The sequence below is a fragment of the Pan troglodytes genome, chromosome 7 (genome assembly GCF_028858775.2).
Source record: "Pan troglodytes isolate AG18354 chromosome 7, NHGRI_mPanTro3-v2.0_pri, whole genome shotgun sequence".
Lineage (NCBI taxonomy): Eukaryota > Metazoa > Chordata > Mammalia > Primates > Hominidae > Pan > Pan troglodytes.
This window is the reverse complement of record NC_072405.2, coordinates 16,308,325-16,325,676: the sequence shown is the minus strand read 5'-3', so window position 1 is coordinate 16,325,676 and position 17,352 is coordinate 16,308,325. Positions and strand designations below refer to the sequence as shown.

The 17,352-nt window shown below is 45.4% G+C and overlaps 1 protein-coding gene across 12 annotated transcripts in view; it reads right to left on the bottom strand.

The window, feature by feature from the left end:
• The window catches only part of MSRA (methionine sulfoxide reductase A), a 461,700-nt gene that overhangs the window by 165,044 nt on the left and 279,304 nt on the right, over positions 1-17,352 (bottom strand). The window contains exon 6 of one of the 12 annotated variants that reach the window (XM_063816129.1): positions 8,058-8,166. The exons of the other annotated variants lie outside the window; for them this stretch is intronic. Within the exon in view, the coding sequence (XP_063672199.1) occupies positions 8,059-8,166 (108 nt within the window). The 3' untranslated portion in view covers position 8,058. The remainder of the gene's footprint in view (positions 1-8,057; positions 8,167-17,352) is intronic. 12 annotated transcript variants of the gene reach the window in all.

Below are 17,352 nucleotides of genomic sequence, written 5' to 3'. Positions count from 1 at the left end.
AAAATACCAAGCTGGCAGGCTTTTTTAGATCTCGTGAGCGATAGGGCGGTTGTTTCCCTCTTTTCCACCATGCTGGTCTATGAGATCGTTACGCACACTCCTGTGCCTTGTCCCCAGCAAGCCTTCTCCTGCCAAGACCCTGCAGATCCCAGATACCTGTTGATCCCCAATTCTGCCAACCTATCCCTCTTTCCAGTATGACGTGTAACTGCCGAGTTTTAATGAGTAAGGAGATAAATATTTTAGATGCCTTGGTAGTATGAACTGAACTTCTACTAAAGAAAAGCCAGGGCCAGGTATGGTGGCTCACACCTGTAATCCCAGCACTTTGGGAGGCCGAGGCAAGCAGATCACGACCTTTCACTTTTTACAGAGATAATCTATGCAAATATAAGTCACTTTCGGCCGGGCACAGTGGCTCACGCCTATAATCCCAGCACTTTGGGAGGCTGAGGCGGGTGGATCATGAGGTCAAGAGATCAAGACCATCCTGGCCAACATGGTGAAACCCCATCTCTACTAAAAATACAAAAATTAGCAGGGCGTGGTGGCGCATGCTTGTAGTCCCAGCTACTTGGAAGGCTGAGGCAGGAGAACTGCTTGAACACAGGAGGCAGAGGTTGCAGTGAGCCGAGATCACGCCACTGCACTCCAGCCTGGGCGACAGAGCAAGAGCAAGACTCTGTCAAAAAAAAAAAAAAAAAAAAAAAAAGGCAATAATTTCTGGATATAAGTTGGGAAATAGGCATTTGGCCATGCTGCTGGTGTAGGCCTCAAGAAAAAAAAATCTCCGTGGAGAAGGCCCTAGCACGGATTCAAATACAAAGCAATTTACTAGAACTACAAAAGGAAGGGCTGAGTAAACACTGACGGTTCAGACACACAATTATGCTGCTACTCTGTCTATATGGTCTCAGGATTTACAAGCAAACTCTTAACTGCACGTTTGAATTCATCAATCCCAAATCCATCTAAGGATGAACCCACCTTAACGTGAGGGTTATTCTAGAGGCAATGACCAGCTGCATCATTCATTTACTCAACAGATATTTACCATGTGCCTACTCTATAAATGGCAAAAACCAGCTAGGGTGGATGTTTCAATGAGCTTAGTTCAGTAAGGGAAAGAAGACATCCGCATCGATCACTACAGTACAGCGTAGTATCTATAACTGCCACTGGAGACAAGGGAATGTTCAGTCATTGTTTAAGCTGCGGAGGTGGTAAAGGCAGCAGAAAGGAAGGGAGGAACTGCCATGTCCTAGAAATAACTAGGGTAACGGGATTGAAAAGTCAAGCGTGTGGCAAGGAGTAATGAGCACTACGGACAGGATTATTTCATACGGTTGAGAGCTCTGAAGGCTAGGCTGAGACACGCGAGGCCACAGAAGGGTTTCCCGTAAGACAGAAGCATAAGCAAAGTGGAACTTTGGGATGGCGTGGAGGATGGATTCGAGAGGGTGACTGAGACTGGAACCCAGTGACCAGGCGGCAGGCTGAGGTCAGAGTCCAAACCAGAACAAAGGCTGAGGTGGGAATAAAAAGAAATGGGAAAGAAATGCAAGAGATGAAGATGATGGGGACCCAATGATAGCTGCAGGGGACAAGGCAGAGTGTTTGTGAGCATGGTGGGACTTTACAAATCAGGACATCACAAGAAGGAATGGCTTGGGAGAAAGATCAAATGTTTGGTTTTAGACATGTTAATTTTGAGATACAAGTGGGATATCCAGTTGCAGATATCCGTAAGGCAGGGAGAAATGCAGACCAGGGAGTGGAAAGAGGGAGATTTATCAGGCTGTATTTGGTATTCATCAATCATTTGTTTAATAGGTATTTACTATAAGCTGACTGGAGCCAGACACGGTGCAAGGGACTAGGGAAGATACAGTGATGAACAAGACAGAACCCCTGCCCTCAAGGAGTGTTTGGACCAAAAGGGAAAACGAACCAGTAATGACTAAAATAAAGAGGACATGTGTTGTGATCAAAGTGCAGGTGCTGTGAAAACACATCAGAGGGGGCTTCAGCCAGAATGATGGGGTGTGGAAAGAGGGTCTGTGAGGACAGGGAACAAGTAACAGCAGCACCTTCAGTTGGGGGAATGGTGAGAGGCTGAAGATACAAATGGACACTAGTCTGACTATATAAAAACAGAACCTTCACCCACAACCTGCAGCAACCAGCCCAGGAAGCCAACCTACTGTTTACAGTCACCAGTTCCGGAAGCCAAACAACAACCCCTTTAGCAATCAGCCCCAAATGGCAAGGACTTGATTAATTTCCCTGACAGTTTCCCTAACTTTTGTCCCGGCTTGAAATTCTAGGACTAACCCAAGAAAGCTAAATAGGTACCCCTAATCTATTACACAAGATTCCCCGCATCTTGTTAGCCTGTCTGCAACTTCCCCAGGCCAACAGCCTCCAATCAGGACATACTTGAAGCTTTCCCTCTTTTCCACTCTGGAGCTTTCTCTCTTTCGCTTGCCTTTCAGTCTCTGCCGAACGCAAGGGCTAGTGGCTGGCCCTCTGGCTGTAGCAAGCTCTGATTCAAGAGGCTTTGCTTGTTTCCATTTGGTGGTCTTCGTTTATTTCCATATCAGCATGTGAGTTATGAAGGCTGGGGTGCAGTGGATGCATGATGCGATGGACAGTCCCTAGAGTGGGGGAGGGTGTTTACACTTAGGAGAGTGGGGAACCAGCAGCCATGTTAGAGAGGACCTTATAAGCCATGAGCAGGGCTATGAAATGCATGCTGAGCGCAAAGTCATCCACACAGAGGTGAGAGCTGATTCTGAATCTATACTCCCATATTTTCAGGACTAGGTACAGTGAATAAGCAAAGCAATGGGTGAGGATAAGACTGCATTTACTGAGGTCAGGAACCCAAGTCACTCAGCCTTTGCCCATATACAAGAGAAAAGAGGGCCAGGGATGGCCTGGTATCCTTAGGGAACTTTGTAAATTTGGAACACTGCACAAGAGGTCACAGTTGAGCTGCCCTCACAAACATGTACACATAAACACAATACAATGAGCCAAGCAAATAAACAGAAACACTAGGAAGGTAGGAATGGATGGCTGAACTATGATTCTGTATGTAGGCTGTAGTTTTCCAAGTGGTTAGAGTAGGTTGCCAGGAGATTAAACTAAATAAAGTAGGTTGCCAAGTGGTTAGACTAAATAAAGACTTGAGTAAGCTGAAATGCCTCCATTTTGAATGCAGGCTGCACCTAAAAGGTAGATTTGACCTTTTAGTCTCCTCCTAGTGCCTTTGGTTTCATGCAAACACATCTTGATTTGCCAGGCCTTTTTAGAGCGAGCTTAAAACACCAGAAAAGAAACAGAAACCCGAATAACGCACTTCTCATAATGTAATTATTTTTAAATGTGCAATATGTAACAGAGATGTTTAGCATCTCATAAGTTTTTGGAAAATATATTAGAATTCTTCATAATTATTATTTGTAATAATATATCCCATTGGTATAGTCCTCTACCACTTTGAAGATTCTTCCAATCATATTTGATTTTTACATTGTGTGGAAGATGAAACAAAAGTGTGTGTCTGTGTATGTGTGTGCTGAAGTCAGGTGGTGATAATGGTGGACCCTTGGATCGCTTGGTACAAGACTTCTTCATTCATGAGGAATGTGAATCCTATGATCACACACTCAGTTAGAAATGGATGTGACATGGAAAATACCTCAACTCAGGCTGGCCCTCCTTACATGCTTAGTAACCTATTCCCATCTAACCGACATGGAAACTGAGGCTAAGGTGGGAAGACCATTACACTAACAGCCTCGATAAATCACACCTCCTGGTATCTACACTAAGAGGGGCAGTCCCCATCCCCACATTAACTTTGGGCTTGAACATATGACTTGTTTTAGCCAAGGAACATCAGCATAGGAAGCAGAGGCTTGATAAGCTCTTGGAATTGGGGCTCAGCGTGGCGTCACTATCTCTAGAGCCAACCCAGGCCAGGCTAACCTTGAGGGGGAAAGACCATGGAAAGAGAGAGAGATCCAGACAGCCCCATCTTCCCAACTGAGCCCTGCCTCCAGGTGACCCACCAACCGAATGCTGTCCCATGAATGAGTCCAGGCAAAATCGACAGAACAATGCAGCCAACCCACAGAATCATAAGAACAATTATTTTTGTCTTAAACCACCATGATTGGGGTAGTTTGTTATGCTGTGATAGACACCTGACACACTAAGGAAGAATAAATATGTCCACTGCAGTCATTCCCAGGCCCAAGAGTGAACCTGAGGTCTTGTACACCACCTCACACAGTAATGGAGAATGTGTTGGTGAACTGAGCTATCCCTGACATGCAAACCTGAGATCAAGCTCTAGATTCATTCAACCTCATGGTAGTTAGCTCATTCAGATCCTTACTGATCCTTACTTAATGCAACATAATCCTTATGTCAAGGCCATTGGAAATGGCTGGCTTTTTTTTTTTTTTTTTTTTTTTTTTTGAGACGGAGTCTCACTCTGTCACCCAGGCTGGAGTGCCAGTGGCGCAATCTCGGATTGATGCAACCTCCGCCTCCCAGGTTCAAGCGATTCTCCTGCCTCAGCCTCCCCAGTAGCTGGGACTTCAGGCGCCCACCACCACGCCTGTCTAATTTTTGTATTTTTAGTAGATATGGGGTTTCACCATCTTGGCCAGGCTGGTCTTCAACTCCTGACCTTGTGATGCACCTGCCTCGGTGGAAATGGCTGGCTTTGATTGCCTGATGGTGGAGGGATTCAGCCACCACTCTATAGTCCACCATTAGAGGTGAACAGCTGCTGAGAGATCACCGTACAGATGGGGTGAAGGAAGACCAGAGAGTCAAGGCACTTGCCTCGATCACACTGCTGTTAGTACAAGGGACGATATGAGAATCCAGGTCTTCTCACCTCAAAGCCAGTATCTTTTGGGTGATACATGCGACTTCCTTAGCAAGAGGGAGAAGCTCCAGTCCTGTGGCTTAGAGATATGGATCTTATGTCAGTTCCAGGCCAGAAGATGCTATCTGGGACTATAGAATGTTCTATCTTCAAAGTGATCTTTGGGTAAACAAGAGCCACAAGTGGTATCTCCCAGAGAGACACTCAGCAAGACTGAGGATGAATCAATTGATTCATTCATTATTGATACCCACATATGTCTGAACAGGATCTGAGGTAGCACACAGAGTGCAGATTATTTTATCTGGCTGGGGAGATAAAACTAGTTATTTATAAGAGATTATTTTAAAATCTCTGTCCTTTGTTACTTTTTGGTTTTGTTGCTGTTTGCATATGAAGTCTTCAAATTTATGTATGATGTTTTAATATTAAAATTTTTTCATCAGAAATCTATTGACTTGTGTGTGCAGGTCACCAGGGACCCCCCACCACCCTTTACAAATGTAAAGCGCTACGTTTACATTTATTGAATAAGGAGCACTGGGTTACCTACCCTCACTAAGCTCTCCCATGAACTGATGTAGGAGACAATTAAAGAGTGGTTTGGGAACGCAGTTTGCAAATGGATGGTGCTACAGAAGCAGACATTCCACTTTGGGGGAAAAACAAGAAAAAGAAAACCATATGCCAGAAACAAATTCTAATCACCATACATCATGCTGCAGGTTATTCAACTGCAATAATACTATTCACCGCTTCATTATGAGATTGCATTCCACCTTGAAAACACTGATCACTCCTGCATGACATACAGCATGGATTGTTGGGCCTGACATGTAAACTAATTACATCCGATCTTAGCTCTGCCTTCAGTCTGTTGTGAAGGCAGATAGAGACGGTGTTCTCACCATGGATTCTGAAATCCCTTTCCCCTGCAATGCTGCTGAGCAAGCCTGAAGGTTGTTGGGAAAAGGAACAATTGAGACCAAGAGATGGAGAAAAGCTGGTCATGATTTCTAGAAGTAGTGACTGCTATAATATTACAAATGTATCCCTCTAAGAATTAGCTGTGAAGCTAAAATGTGTGTGTGTGTCTGTGTGTGTGTGTGTGTGTAATGCTTATGCGAGATGCCAGTTCCTTTCCACACGTTATCTCATTTAATTTTCCCAGCAAGCCTATGAAGCAGCTATTTTTTATTATTCACATTTTATGTATGAGAACGCTCAGGCCAGAGAAGTTAAGACACTTGCCCGAAGTCACACAGTGGCAGAGCTGGGATTGGAACCAAGCTGTCTTTCACCGGAGCCTGGTCCCTAAGTCACTCAACTGGGATGCAGGGGCAAGCCCACTGGGCAGAAGCTCTGGGTTTTTAACTGAGCTTGGCACCCACGCTGTGTGAGCTTGGAAGCATTGTTTTACCTCTTTGGGGCTCAGGTTCCTCGTCTGTAAGGCCAGGGAACTGCGCTGGACTCGGAGGCCTTCCCTAAGATCCTGCCCCAGCTGTGCTGCTCAGTGATACAATGGCCTCAGATTTGACTTCTGCGCTTCTCTGTGAGGCAGACGAACAGGGTTGGGTAACCTGTGCAATCAAGATCAGCAGTTCCGTGCGGCTCAGAGGCCCCCAGGGACCTCCAGAATCTTTTCCAGGATCCACAAGGTCAAAATTATTCTTATCATCATGCTAAGATATATTTCCCTGTTCACTCTTATTCTCTCATGAGTGCAGGTGAAGTTTTCTGGAAGCTACACGGAGTGTGATGACATCAACACTCGATGGCTGATGGAATGAATGTGTGCTCGGGTTTTTTTAATTTCTCAGTTTTAATTTTTAATCTGGTAAATATCAAACAAAAGTTCGTTGGGGTCCTCAATAATTTTTGAGTGCAAAGAGGTCCCGAGGTCAAAAAGTCTGAGAACTGCTGCTCAAGGCCATGCTTGGGAGACCCATGGGAACAAATGAGCCGAAAAATCTCAACACACTGGAGAACAGAACTTAAGAATGAAAAGTGTTGCTTTTGCACAGCTGATTACTAACCAGATATTTTTAACTCTTTGAACCCAACTGACACACACAGCTTAGACGGCAGTGGAAAGACGCTCCTAGATGAGGACCTCACAGTTAAGCTTCCCCAAAGCCCCTAACCTTGGGCTGGGAGCCTAGCACACAAGAGGCACAGCTTATGTCACAGGAGGAAATGCACTGATGGAAAACGGGGTTCTAGATGTATCTTAGCTGGCACTGTCCCGAGCCATGCCTTCCTCATCAACAGCTGACTGTTTGATGTTCATATGCCTTGGGCAAATCATCTGCCCATTCATGCCCATTGCGGATACAGCTGCAGACAGAACACCGCGAGTTGGGAGCTTGGCACATGTCATCTCACTTACGTCACACCATCAACCTCTGAGGTTCCTATGATTAGCTACATTTTATAGATTAGGAAACAGGCTGAGAGGTTAAGTTACCTATCCAGGCTCAAACAGGTGCCTATGTCTGTCTGATGCCCAAGACTAAGTACTAATCTACTACCTTGAGAGGTGCAAGCCCAGGTCTGTATGAAAATCACTTAGAGAGTTGATATGGTTTAAATATATGTCCCTGCCCAAATCTCATGTTGAAATGTCATCTCCAGTCCTGGAGGTGGAGCCTAGTGGAAGGTGTTTGGATCATGAAGGCAGATGCTTCATGAATGGCTTGGGCCATTCTTTGGTGATAAGTCGGCTTTCACTCTGAGTGCACAGGAGATCTGGTCTTTCAAAACGTGTGGCACTTCCCCCTAACTCTCTCTCCCTTGCTCCTGCTTTCACCATGTGATGTGCCTGTTCCCCCTTCACCTTCCTCCATGATCAGAAACTTCCTGAGGCCTCCCTAGGAGCCGAGCAGATGCCAGCAGGCTTCCTGTAAAGCCTGCAGAATCATGAGCCAATTAAACCTCTTTTCTTTATAAATTACTCAGTCTCAGGTATTTATGGCAACGTGAGAACTGCCTAATACAGGAGTTTTAAACATTTCATATTTCCTGGCCCCACCCCTAAGGACCCTAACTCAGTAGGTCTGAGTGGAAGTCTGGAATCCACAGAGCCCTACAAATAGTCAACCTCTCACTTGGCATCTAAATTAAGGATCTGATCAGTTGGAAATCTTACTTCATGTTGGAGGCCGTTTCCGCATCAACGTATTTGTTGTCTTTCTTATCAGGGGCATCTTTTTTCTCAAAGAAATACCGTTTTGATTACCACACAAGAACTGTTCTTTCTGTGAAGACAAGTAGGGACCAAGGGAACAGAGAAGCTGATGTGAGATGCTCTTTGCTGATGCCTTTGCAGGTTTTAAGTTTGCATATAGGTTGCTTCCACATCCCCTCCCTTGAATACAGAGGTACTTGGTAAATACCTTTTGAATTGAATCAAAACATGCCACCCTCACCACTTTATAAAGTGGGTATAATAACTTCCAATCTGGTGGGACACAGTGGCTCATGCCTGGAATCCCAGCACTTTGGGAGGCTGAGGCAGGCGGATCACTTGAGGCCAGGAATTCAAAACAAGCCTGGCCAACATGGCGAGGCCCTGTCTCTACCAAAAATACAAAAACTAGCTGGGCGTGGTGGCACATGCCTATAATCCCAGCTATTCTGGAGGCTGAAGGACGAGAATCACTTGAACCCGGGAGGCAGAGGTTGCAGTGAGCCAAGATCACGCCACTGCACTCCAGCCTGGGTGACAGAGGAAAACTTTGTCTCAGATAGATAGATAGATAATAACTCCTAATTTGATGGCTCATAGGCTTGCCACCATACATGGAATTGGGATATACATTTTTTTTTTTGATTGTCAAAATCTAGTTCAATACCCTGGTGGTATTAACCCATAAAAGCATGGACACCTGGGGTCAGCTTGGGAGACCTGAGAATGGCACCAAGCTCTGCTGGGAATGGGCAGGTGTGGCACTGTGGTCTCCGAGCTCTGCTGGGAATGGGCGGCTGTGGCTCCGTGGTCTCAAGCGGCTGCCTGTTTCCCTTTGCCGTCTCTTTCCCAGGCTGTGACAGCATTATTGGCTACTCATATTCTCATACCACACGGGCCAGGAAATGGCAGTGCTGATAGCTCCATCATTGTAGACACACACAAGGCAGCTAGGGCAGCTGCCTTGGGGATCCATGAAGATTTTAAGAAGAGGGAGAGCAGAGGCCTGGGTGGGGTAGGGCCTGAGAACAGCCTAGAAGGGCAGACCATAGGGTCCTTATGTTCCCTCTCGTTAGTCATCAGACAGCCTGTATTGAAAACCCCTTGCTGCCGGGCGTGGTGGCTCACGCCTGTAATCTCAGCACTTTGGGAGGCCGAGGCGGGGGGATCACGAGGTCAGGAGATTGAGACCAGCCTGGCTAACATGGTGAAACCCCATCTCTACTAAAAATACAAAAAATTAGCCGGGCGTGGTGGCAGGCACCTGTAGCCCCAGCTACTCGGGAGGCTGAGGCAGGAGAATGGCGTGAACCTGGGAGGCGGAGCTTGCAGTGAGCCAAGATCACATCACTGCACTCCAGCCTGGGCGACAGAACGAGATTCCGTCTCCAAAAAAAAAAAAAAAAGAAAGAAAACCCCTTGCTTAACAGGGAATAAAACAAACACAAAAATCCTGACCACGAAGAACAGGACAGACACTGAATTCATTGTACTTGTGCTGTACATGTTGACATCTAAATAGATCCAATTCAAAAGCAGCCAATGTGGACCCGAATCATAAGTTTTGGAAACTCATGAAACAACGTCAAGTCTAATTTCAAAAATGAGTTGCCTTCTGAAGAAAAGTTATTTAGCCAGAAAAGTTACAGAAAGGGCCTGTCTCCATGCTCAGATAAAGAGATGGTAACGTAAGAGTTTTACAAACTGCAACTCCAACATCATCGCTTCGTGGGTGTCCCTGACTTACAGTTTTCATTCCAAAGCCAAGGGGCTGGGAAAGGCAGGCACCAGAGAGGAGATCAATGAAAATTTTCATCTGTCAGCCACTGTCAACTTATCTCTGCAGTCAAGGTTCATAAGAACAAGGGAACAAACCCAGTGAATTAAAAAATGGAAAAGAATAAAATGCCAGATCTTTCATCACTTAGAAAATGCAGTTTGGCAAGGACTGGAAACTTGCCTGGCACTTGCTCCCCACAACCCAATTCTGCCAAAACCTTACTTAAATTTGTAGAGCATTTTCTGGATTATAACCTTTGCCCGCACATCAGCTCCCTAGAGCCTCAAAAACACCCCCAAGGAGAGTGATCAGGGCAAGGGTTGCTACCTCAATTTTGCAGGTTAGGAAATTATTTGTCTGAAGTTGTATGAATCACCAAAGCACCACAAAAGTCCATTAAAGGGGCTTTCAGTACACAGGTGGCACTTCTTGGAGAATTTCTATGTGACTTCTTCACAGAATTTTCTCAATCCTGAAAGGTTTTTCTTTCTATACAATTCTTCTTTAAATCTTTTATTATTATTTTTGATTGACAAATCATAACTGTATATCTTTATGGGGTGCATGATGTTTTAATATATGCATACAATGTAGAATAATCAAATGAAGCCAGTTAGCATATCCAACCCCTCACTTACCTATTGTTTTTTTATGGTGAGACGTGTTAAATGTGCTCTTAGTTATTCTGAAATATACACTACATTATTGACTACAGTCACCCTGCTGTGCAATAGATCTCAAACCCTGTTCCTCCTGTGGATCTGAAACTCTGCACCCTTTGACCAACAACTCCTCCTCCCTTCCCCACTCCACCCCGGCCTCTGGCCTTTCTATTCCCTGCTTTAGGATTTCACCTTCTTCAGATTCCACATATAAGTGAGATCATGCGGTATTTTTCTTTCTGTGCCTGCCTTATTTCACTCAACATAAACAACACAATGATTCTTGAGCACCTTTTGCTTTCTGCTAGTATTGCTTTCTCGGGGCTCACTTTCCTAGGTTCCTCTTTCACACAAGTGTGCATACAGTGGTTCACAGTTTTCTTTCCTACTCCTGCCTAATTCCTCACACGTCCTATTTGCCTTTTTCTCCCACTTAAGGATATTTTTTTCTTTGGCTGCTCTTTGATCACCCCTTAGGTTCATTTCTCGTATCTTCTATCAACTCCCCTAACCCCTGCTTTCCTGGGCCACCCAGTTTACCTCCCTACTTCCAAGTCTTATTAGTCTTGCATCAGAAACACGAAGCCCTGCTGTCATAACAAAGAATGTGTGCATTTGTGAGGACCACTTTACAAACTGATTTAGCAGAAAGAAGGCACCTTGCTGCACACTAATAATATTGCTTTAATAATGTTTTCTTGAAGATGGCTGCACCCAGGCGAGTTGAGCAGAGGCGGCTGCAGTGAGCCCCAGCATGGCTGAGGAAGAACAGGGAAGCACCAGCTGCCGAGAGAGGGGGAGTATAAGGTTCAAGATGAAAAATCATTCACCGGATGACACTATCAAGGAAAATGTAACAATATCCAATATCAGGACCAGAAAAATTAACCAACTTCCAGAGACAGAGAGGAATCTGCTTGAACATGGATTGATGTATATCAGACTTAATGCTGCTTTCTGTAGCCAGTAGCACACAGTCTTTTTGGATTCATCTTAAAAGCGACATAGGCTTGGCCGGGCGTGGTGGCTCACGCCTGTAATCCCAGCACTTTGGGAGGCCGAGGCTGGTGGATCACGAGGTCAGGAGATCCAGATCATCCTGGCTAACACAGTGAAATGCCGTCTCTATTAAAAATAAAAAAAATTAGCCAGGCGTGGTGGCGGGCGCCTGTAGTCCCAGCTACTCGGGAGGCTGAGGCAGGAGAATGGCGTGAACCCACGAGGTGGAGCTTGCAGTGAGCCGAGATCGCACCACTGCACTCCAGCCTGGGTGACAGAGCGAGACTCCGTCTCAAAAAAAAAAAAAAAAAAAAAGTGACATAGGCTTCTAGAGCTGCTGGCCTAGGGACAGCAGTGATCCCATTTGACTGTACACATATCTCAGGAGGGGTTTGTGAGTTTACCTTTGCAGACAGGTGATGTGAATTGCGAAACCTGACTATTACAAGGCATGGATTAGCTGGTCTTATCTCTGGTGGTCTTTACCATTGTTTTCTGGGCTACACAGGTGAATGGCAGCCTTGCAGCCAGGTAGGACTCAGCCCTGCTACCAGAGGAAGGAAACAATTTGCTGGATTAGAATTTCTATGCCTGTCTTTGTAAAAATGTTAATTCCCATTTTGCTCCAGACTGTGTTTGCAGCAAACGTTGGGTCTAGACAATTAACTGCTTATAAAGGTCGTTCAATTGCCTAAATGTGGCCTAGAAATTCACTGATTCCAAGCAAATGTGTATACACACACACAAAGGTAAAAATAACCTATCTCTAATGTATGAATAAATACAGACTTGTAATTTATCATGTAAGTTACAACTCTGGAATCTACATCAAAAGGCTACACAGAGCAACAAAAAGCTGAATCTCAGTAAGGGCTACTCATGTAAACAAGAGCCTAATTTCACTGGTTTGCCCAATATTGTCTCTTTCCTGACTTATTCCACTGTACATCAGACACTGAGTTTGGTCTGTAACACAAGAGGGAAAAATAACCATACAGCAATTTTCAGTGACGACTTTGTAAAGAAGCCAAACAGAAATGAAAATGAAAAAAAAAAAAAGGATTAAAATTTTTTTTCCTATCACATGTGCTTGGGTGTTAGGCTCTGTGGATTCCTGAAACCACACAGCACCCTTTGTGTGAATATGTATAAAAATAATATATTAGTGTTTAAGTCAACCAAGTGTCTCTGGCATAATAATGTTCCTCAAATCAGATCCTATTTTTTTCTCACACTATTTTTCTTTCTTACTAAATCTTGCTATTTTATTAAAAGATTTTGTGTTTGCAAATGTGTTTCTGCCAGCAGAAGGAACCACAAAAAATCCTCAACCATTAGCCCCTGATCTTGACAAATTAAACACTAGTGACATATTCTTTTAATGTGATATTGGCAAGATACGGAATGAGAAGAAAGGGAGGAGTGATCTTCCTCCTAGAGCCCATTCCCTATTTATAAATCTGTGAGGGTGTGACATGTCCAGAGGGAATCTACCTGGCCCAGTGACAGAATGGAAAGAGCATGCACAGAGCTTGGAATCAGGGAGCGGGAGTGTGCATCCTGGGCTCCCCCATGTACGTATCATGTGGTCTCAAGTTACCAGCTGCTTCTCCTGGAGGGCAGCGATTAGAGTGACAGCCTCCCAGGCTCCTTATGAGAAGCAGAGGAGAGAATGTTTGTGAAAGTGCTTTCTGCATTCTCAAATCTGCTGACTGGTCCTATGTTGGGGAAGGCAGGTGACCAACCACAGCCAAATCGCAGTGGGTGCCCTCCCTCTGGGGATTGAAGGCTCTGGGTGTGGCTGGCTCTCTTTCTCACTTAGCAGGGAACCCAAGTCGCCAGCCGAAGAGAGCCCGAGGCAGGTAGCTGCAGTTCCCCTCCAAGACTTCTCCACACCTGTTTGACCAGGTACAAGATCAGGCGCCGGGGTCATCTGTTCACTAGGCCACGGGGTCAGGACAAGAGTCACCCGCAGCTCTGAGGCCAGATGGTGATTCCAATCGCCTCCCCAGTTCAGCAGCGAACCCAGCAGGACGAAGATAATTTTCGAAACAATCAGGCTCGGGAGTAGACGTCGCAATGGAGTGCTGTCCTCGCGGCTTTGGAGCCACGGGGCACGGCCAAGGTAAATGGAATCTGACAGCTAAACTTAGGCTCAGGCCTCACGTGCAGTGTCTGTGAGTAGAAAGGGTCACAGGGCCGGATTTCAAATTCCAACACTACAGAAAAAACAGAGCTGGGAGCTGTTAAGGGTGAAGGAAAAGGTGGCTCACTTTCCCTTATGAGCCTTGCTTTTGTCCTTCACCTGCTTCCCATTCCATGGAGAAGCTGATGACATTGACCCTGACCGTTTCTGGACAGCTGGGTGGGGCGCACGGTGCGGGGGGCGGTCCCTGCGCCCGGCCCGTCCTGCAACGCACCATGCCCAGGCCTCTGCCTGCACGGGGCCATGGCGCAGGGCACTAGACCTAGGACACGAGGGCCTTTTATTCCTCCTGGCTTGCAGCCAATGGGCGGGCTCGCCGCGCCGGCTGCCATAGCAACGGGAAGATGGCTCGGCGGGGCCTGAACAGCCATCACGTGGGCCGAGGCAGGGGGGCGGACGGGGGCGGCGAGAGCGGGGGAGGGGTGGCGCGCTGGAGTTAAATGGTCCCACCAGAGGGAGTAAGGCACATTTTGAAGTAAGTGCAAAGCGGGACCATCTATTTTCTTTCTTTTTCCTGCCCTTTAAGCGCTAAATACACATGCACAAACACAAATGGCCTTTCATCTCCGCTCCTGAGGTGCTCCCGGCTCTCTGGCTTTCGTGGCAAACATGAAAGCTCTGATCTCTGGAAGCGTTAAATGAACATTGCCTCGGTGGCGGAAATGCAAGCGGGCGTCCCGCGGCCGTGCAGGCGCAGGCCGGGGAGCTCGGGACCACGCGGGCTGCGACACAATCAACGGGAATTTGAAAGGCAAACGCACTGCCCCTGTAGGAAACGGCAAACCCTGCTTCACTCTTGGCACCACAGAAATAAAAGGGCCCCTGCACCCCCCCCATCCTCCTGGTACTTTCTCTGATCCTATCACTCCGGAGCCGCTTTATAGAGGCTGAACCAGGGCCAGGCTTATCCACCTACCTGCCAGAACACCAAAGGCCCTTTTGTTGTCTTTAAAGTAGACCCTACCCTAGCTGAAATGCTGTGTTTAAAATGTTTCTGCTGCCATCCCTTTCTTTTCCACGGAAATTAACGAATATAAATGTGTGTGCATATATATATATATATATATATATATATATATATATATATATATATACCCAGACACATACACACACACACACACCTATATGTTAGTTGGTAAGGTAAGAGATGATATTAACGCAGGCAGGAAGGCAGGCAGTAGGCGCTGGGGCCTTTTTTCCTCCCTGCTTGCAGCCAATGGACGGGAACTTAATGCTGCTGCTGTTATCAGACCACACGAATGGCGGGTAGGGGGAGAAAAACGTATAGGCCCTGTCCTAATCTGATAGGTGAAATTCTTTGAATGTGTTGGAGAATGGGAAAATGCTGCTTACAAGTATTTTGCACTTGGGTTTAATTCACCGGACATTCACAGAGTGCCTGCCTTGTGTGAAGTGCTCATGGAATGTTGCCACAGATGCAAAGCAAGGGAAGGTCCCACTCAGCATGGGGGTGGAGGTGGAGAAGAAACGTGGAAACTCTCATAAGGGTCGGAGGAAACGAGGTGCAAGCCAAGCATGATGCGAACATGGAGCGGGGCGGGCTCTGAGAAGTGTCCTGGGGGATGGGGAGCTGAAAAAGAAGAGTCTGGCATTGCCCAGGCCCCTGTTCTGTGACAGACACTTTACATATACACCATATCATCCTTATAACTGCCTAAGAAGTAGCCACTATTATCCTGTTTAGCAAATAAGAAAACCTAGGCTTAGACAGGTCAACAACCCAAGGTCATACACAAAGCAAGTACAGAGCCACTGCTACCCAAGTCATCGGGGACCTCCCTGTGGTTTTTCTCCGCCCAAAGACTTGCGGAAGAGGCATCTCTGCAAGGAATGCAGCTGTGTGTGTAGGTTCCATTTCCTGCTCTTCACCTCAGCCATCACCTTCAGGAAATTGTGGGCTTCAAACATTCACTGCAGTTTTCTTAATATATATTATAAACACATAACTGAGATTTAAAAGATTCATCTGGATACACTGTAAAATCATCTTGCATTCCACAAGGGGTCTGGACATCACATATGGGAGCCACTAAACATTCCCCTGTTGCCACTGAAAGATGAGTAGGAGTGTGGCCCGTGGAGAAATTTGAATTCATTCATTCAAACATCACCCTATGTTGGCCAGGATTATTTTGTGTCTATACTTCTACTGTACTTCTACTAAAATCAAAATGTCTCCTTGATCCTCACAAGAATGCTGTCTTCCACCATCAACCTGGGCAATAGGTATAATCTTAGGCTGTTTCTGATGTACTTGGATGGAACTCAGTGCAGGTGAATAAAAGACTGATACCGGCATCTGCACAGGGGCTCCACCCAGGGACTCATATCCTGCCACTGCAGCAAAGGCCTACAGCCAGCAGAGGGCAGTCATACAAACCAGATTTTCCATTTGGCCCAAATGTGGATGCACACAGTTTAATATGTAAAGCCCATTATTACAAGCTTTTCCTTTCCCCACCCCCTATTAATGAACAAATGCCCAAGGGTAATACAGAGATTTCTAAATACAGTGCAAGAAAGGGCAATCTGTACTCATACACAGGGAGTCTAGCACACAGTAATAAGTGGAAATGAAAATAATCACCCACATGCAACTAAACCATTATGCCTAAGATCTAGCTGTCTACGTGGCTGCATACACAGAAATATGGGTGCCTGCCTCCCAGAAATGGGCACTTTTAAAATATTTATTTCACAGGTTCTTATTTAGAGTTCATAATAACACCCGTAATTTTAACCTCAAAGCTACAGAAAGGGACTAAGAGGAATTTTATCCCTATTGCTAGGCATACGGTGGGGAGGGGGGATTTTTCTTTTTGACTAAGGTAAGTCAATGAATTATTCAGGGTTTTTCCATGGGCATTTTAAATCCTAACTTCATGCTTTAAACAAAAGCACAAATAAAAAAAAATTTTAAAGACAAAGAGCTATGTAATCCCCAAACCATAACATATCAACTGACATTTACCCATGTCTATTTAGGGTTTTCCAATGCAAATAAATGATGTTTCAGTGTTGGTGAAAACAACAGTCTTTCGGTACTCAGATGGGTTTTAAACATTGCAGCATAGAGATTACAACAGACCGAGAAGGGATGCTTCTAGCATGCAACTTACCCATTTCCCTGGGAACAAAGAAACAGAGATAACCATGACATTTTCTCAATTCATGACAGAAAGGAAGATATGCTGATCCTATATTGTAACTATGGTTGGAAATTTGAGGATCTCTAGAAAGGCAGGATGAAGTCACTGTAGACAGCCTTACGTCTGCAGTCACCCATTAAACCCTGATACAGTCGGCCCTCCGTATCCTTGCATTCTGCGTGCATGGATTCATTCAACCACAGATCAAAATTATTATAAATAAATGAATAAAAACAATACAACAATACAAACTTTAAGAATACAGCATAACTATTTTAATTTATTAATAGCATTTGCATTGTATTAGGTATAAGTAATCTAGAGATTATTTAAAGTACACAAGAGGTTGTGCATAGGTTATATGTAAATGTCATTTTATATAAGGGATTAAGCATCATCAGATTTTGGTATCTTCAGGGGGTCCTGGAAGCAAACCCCG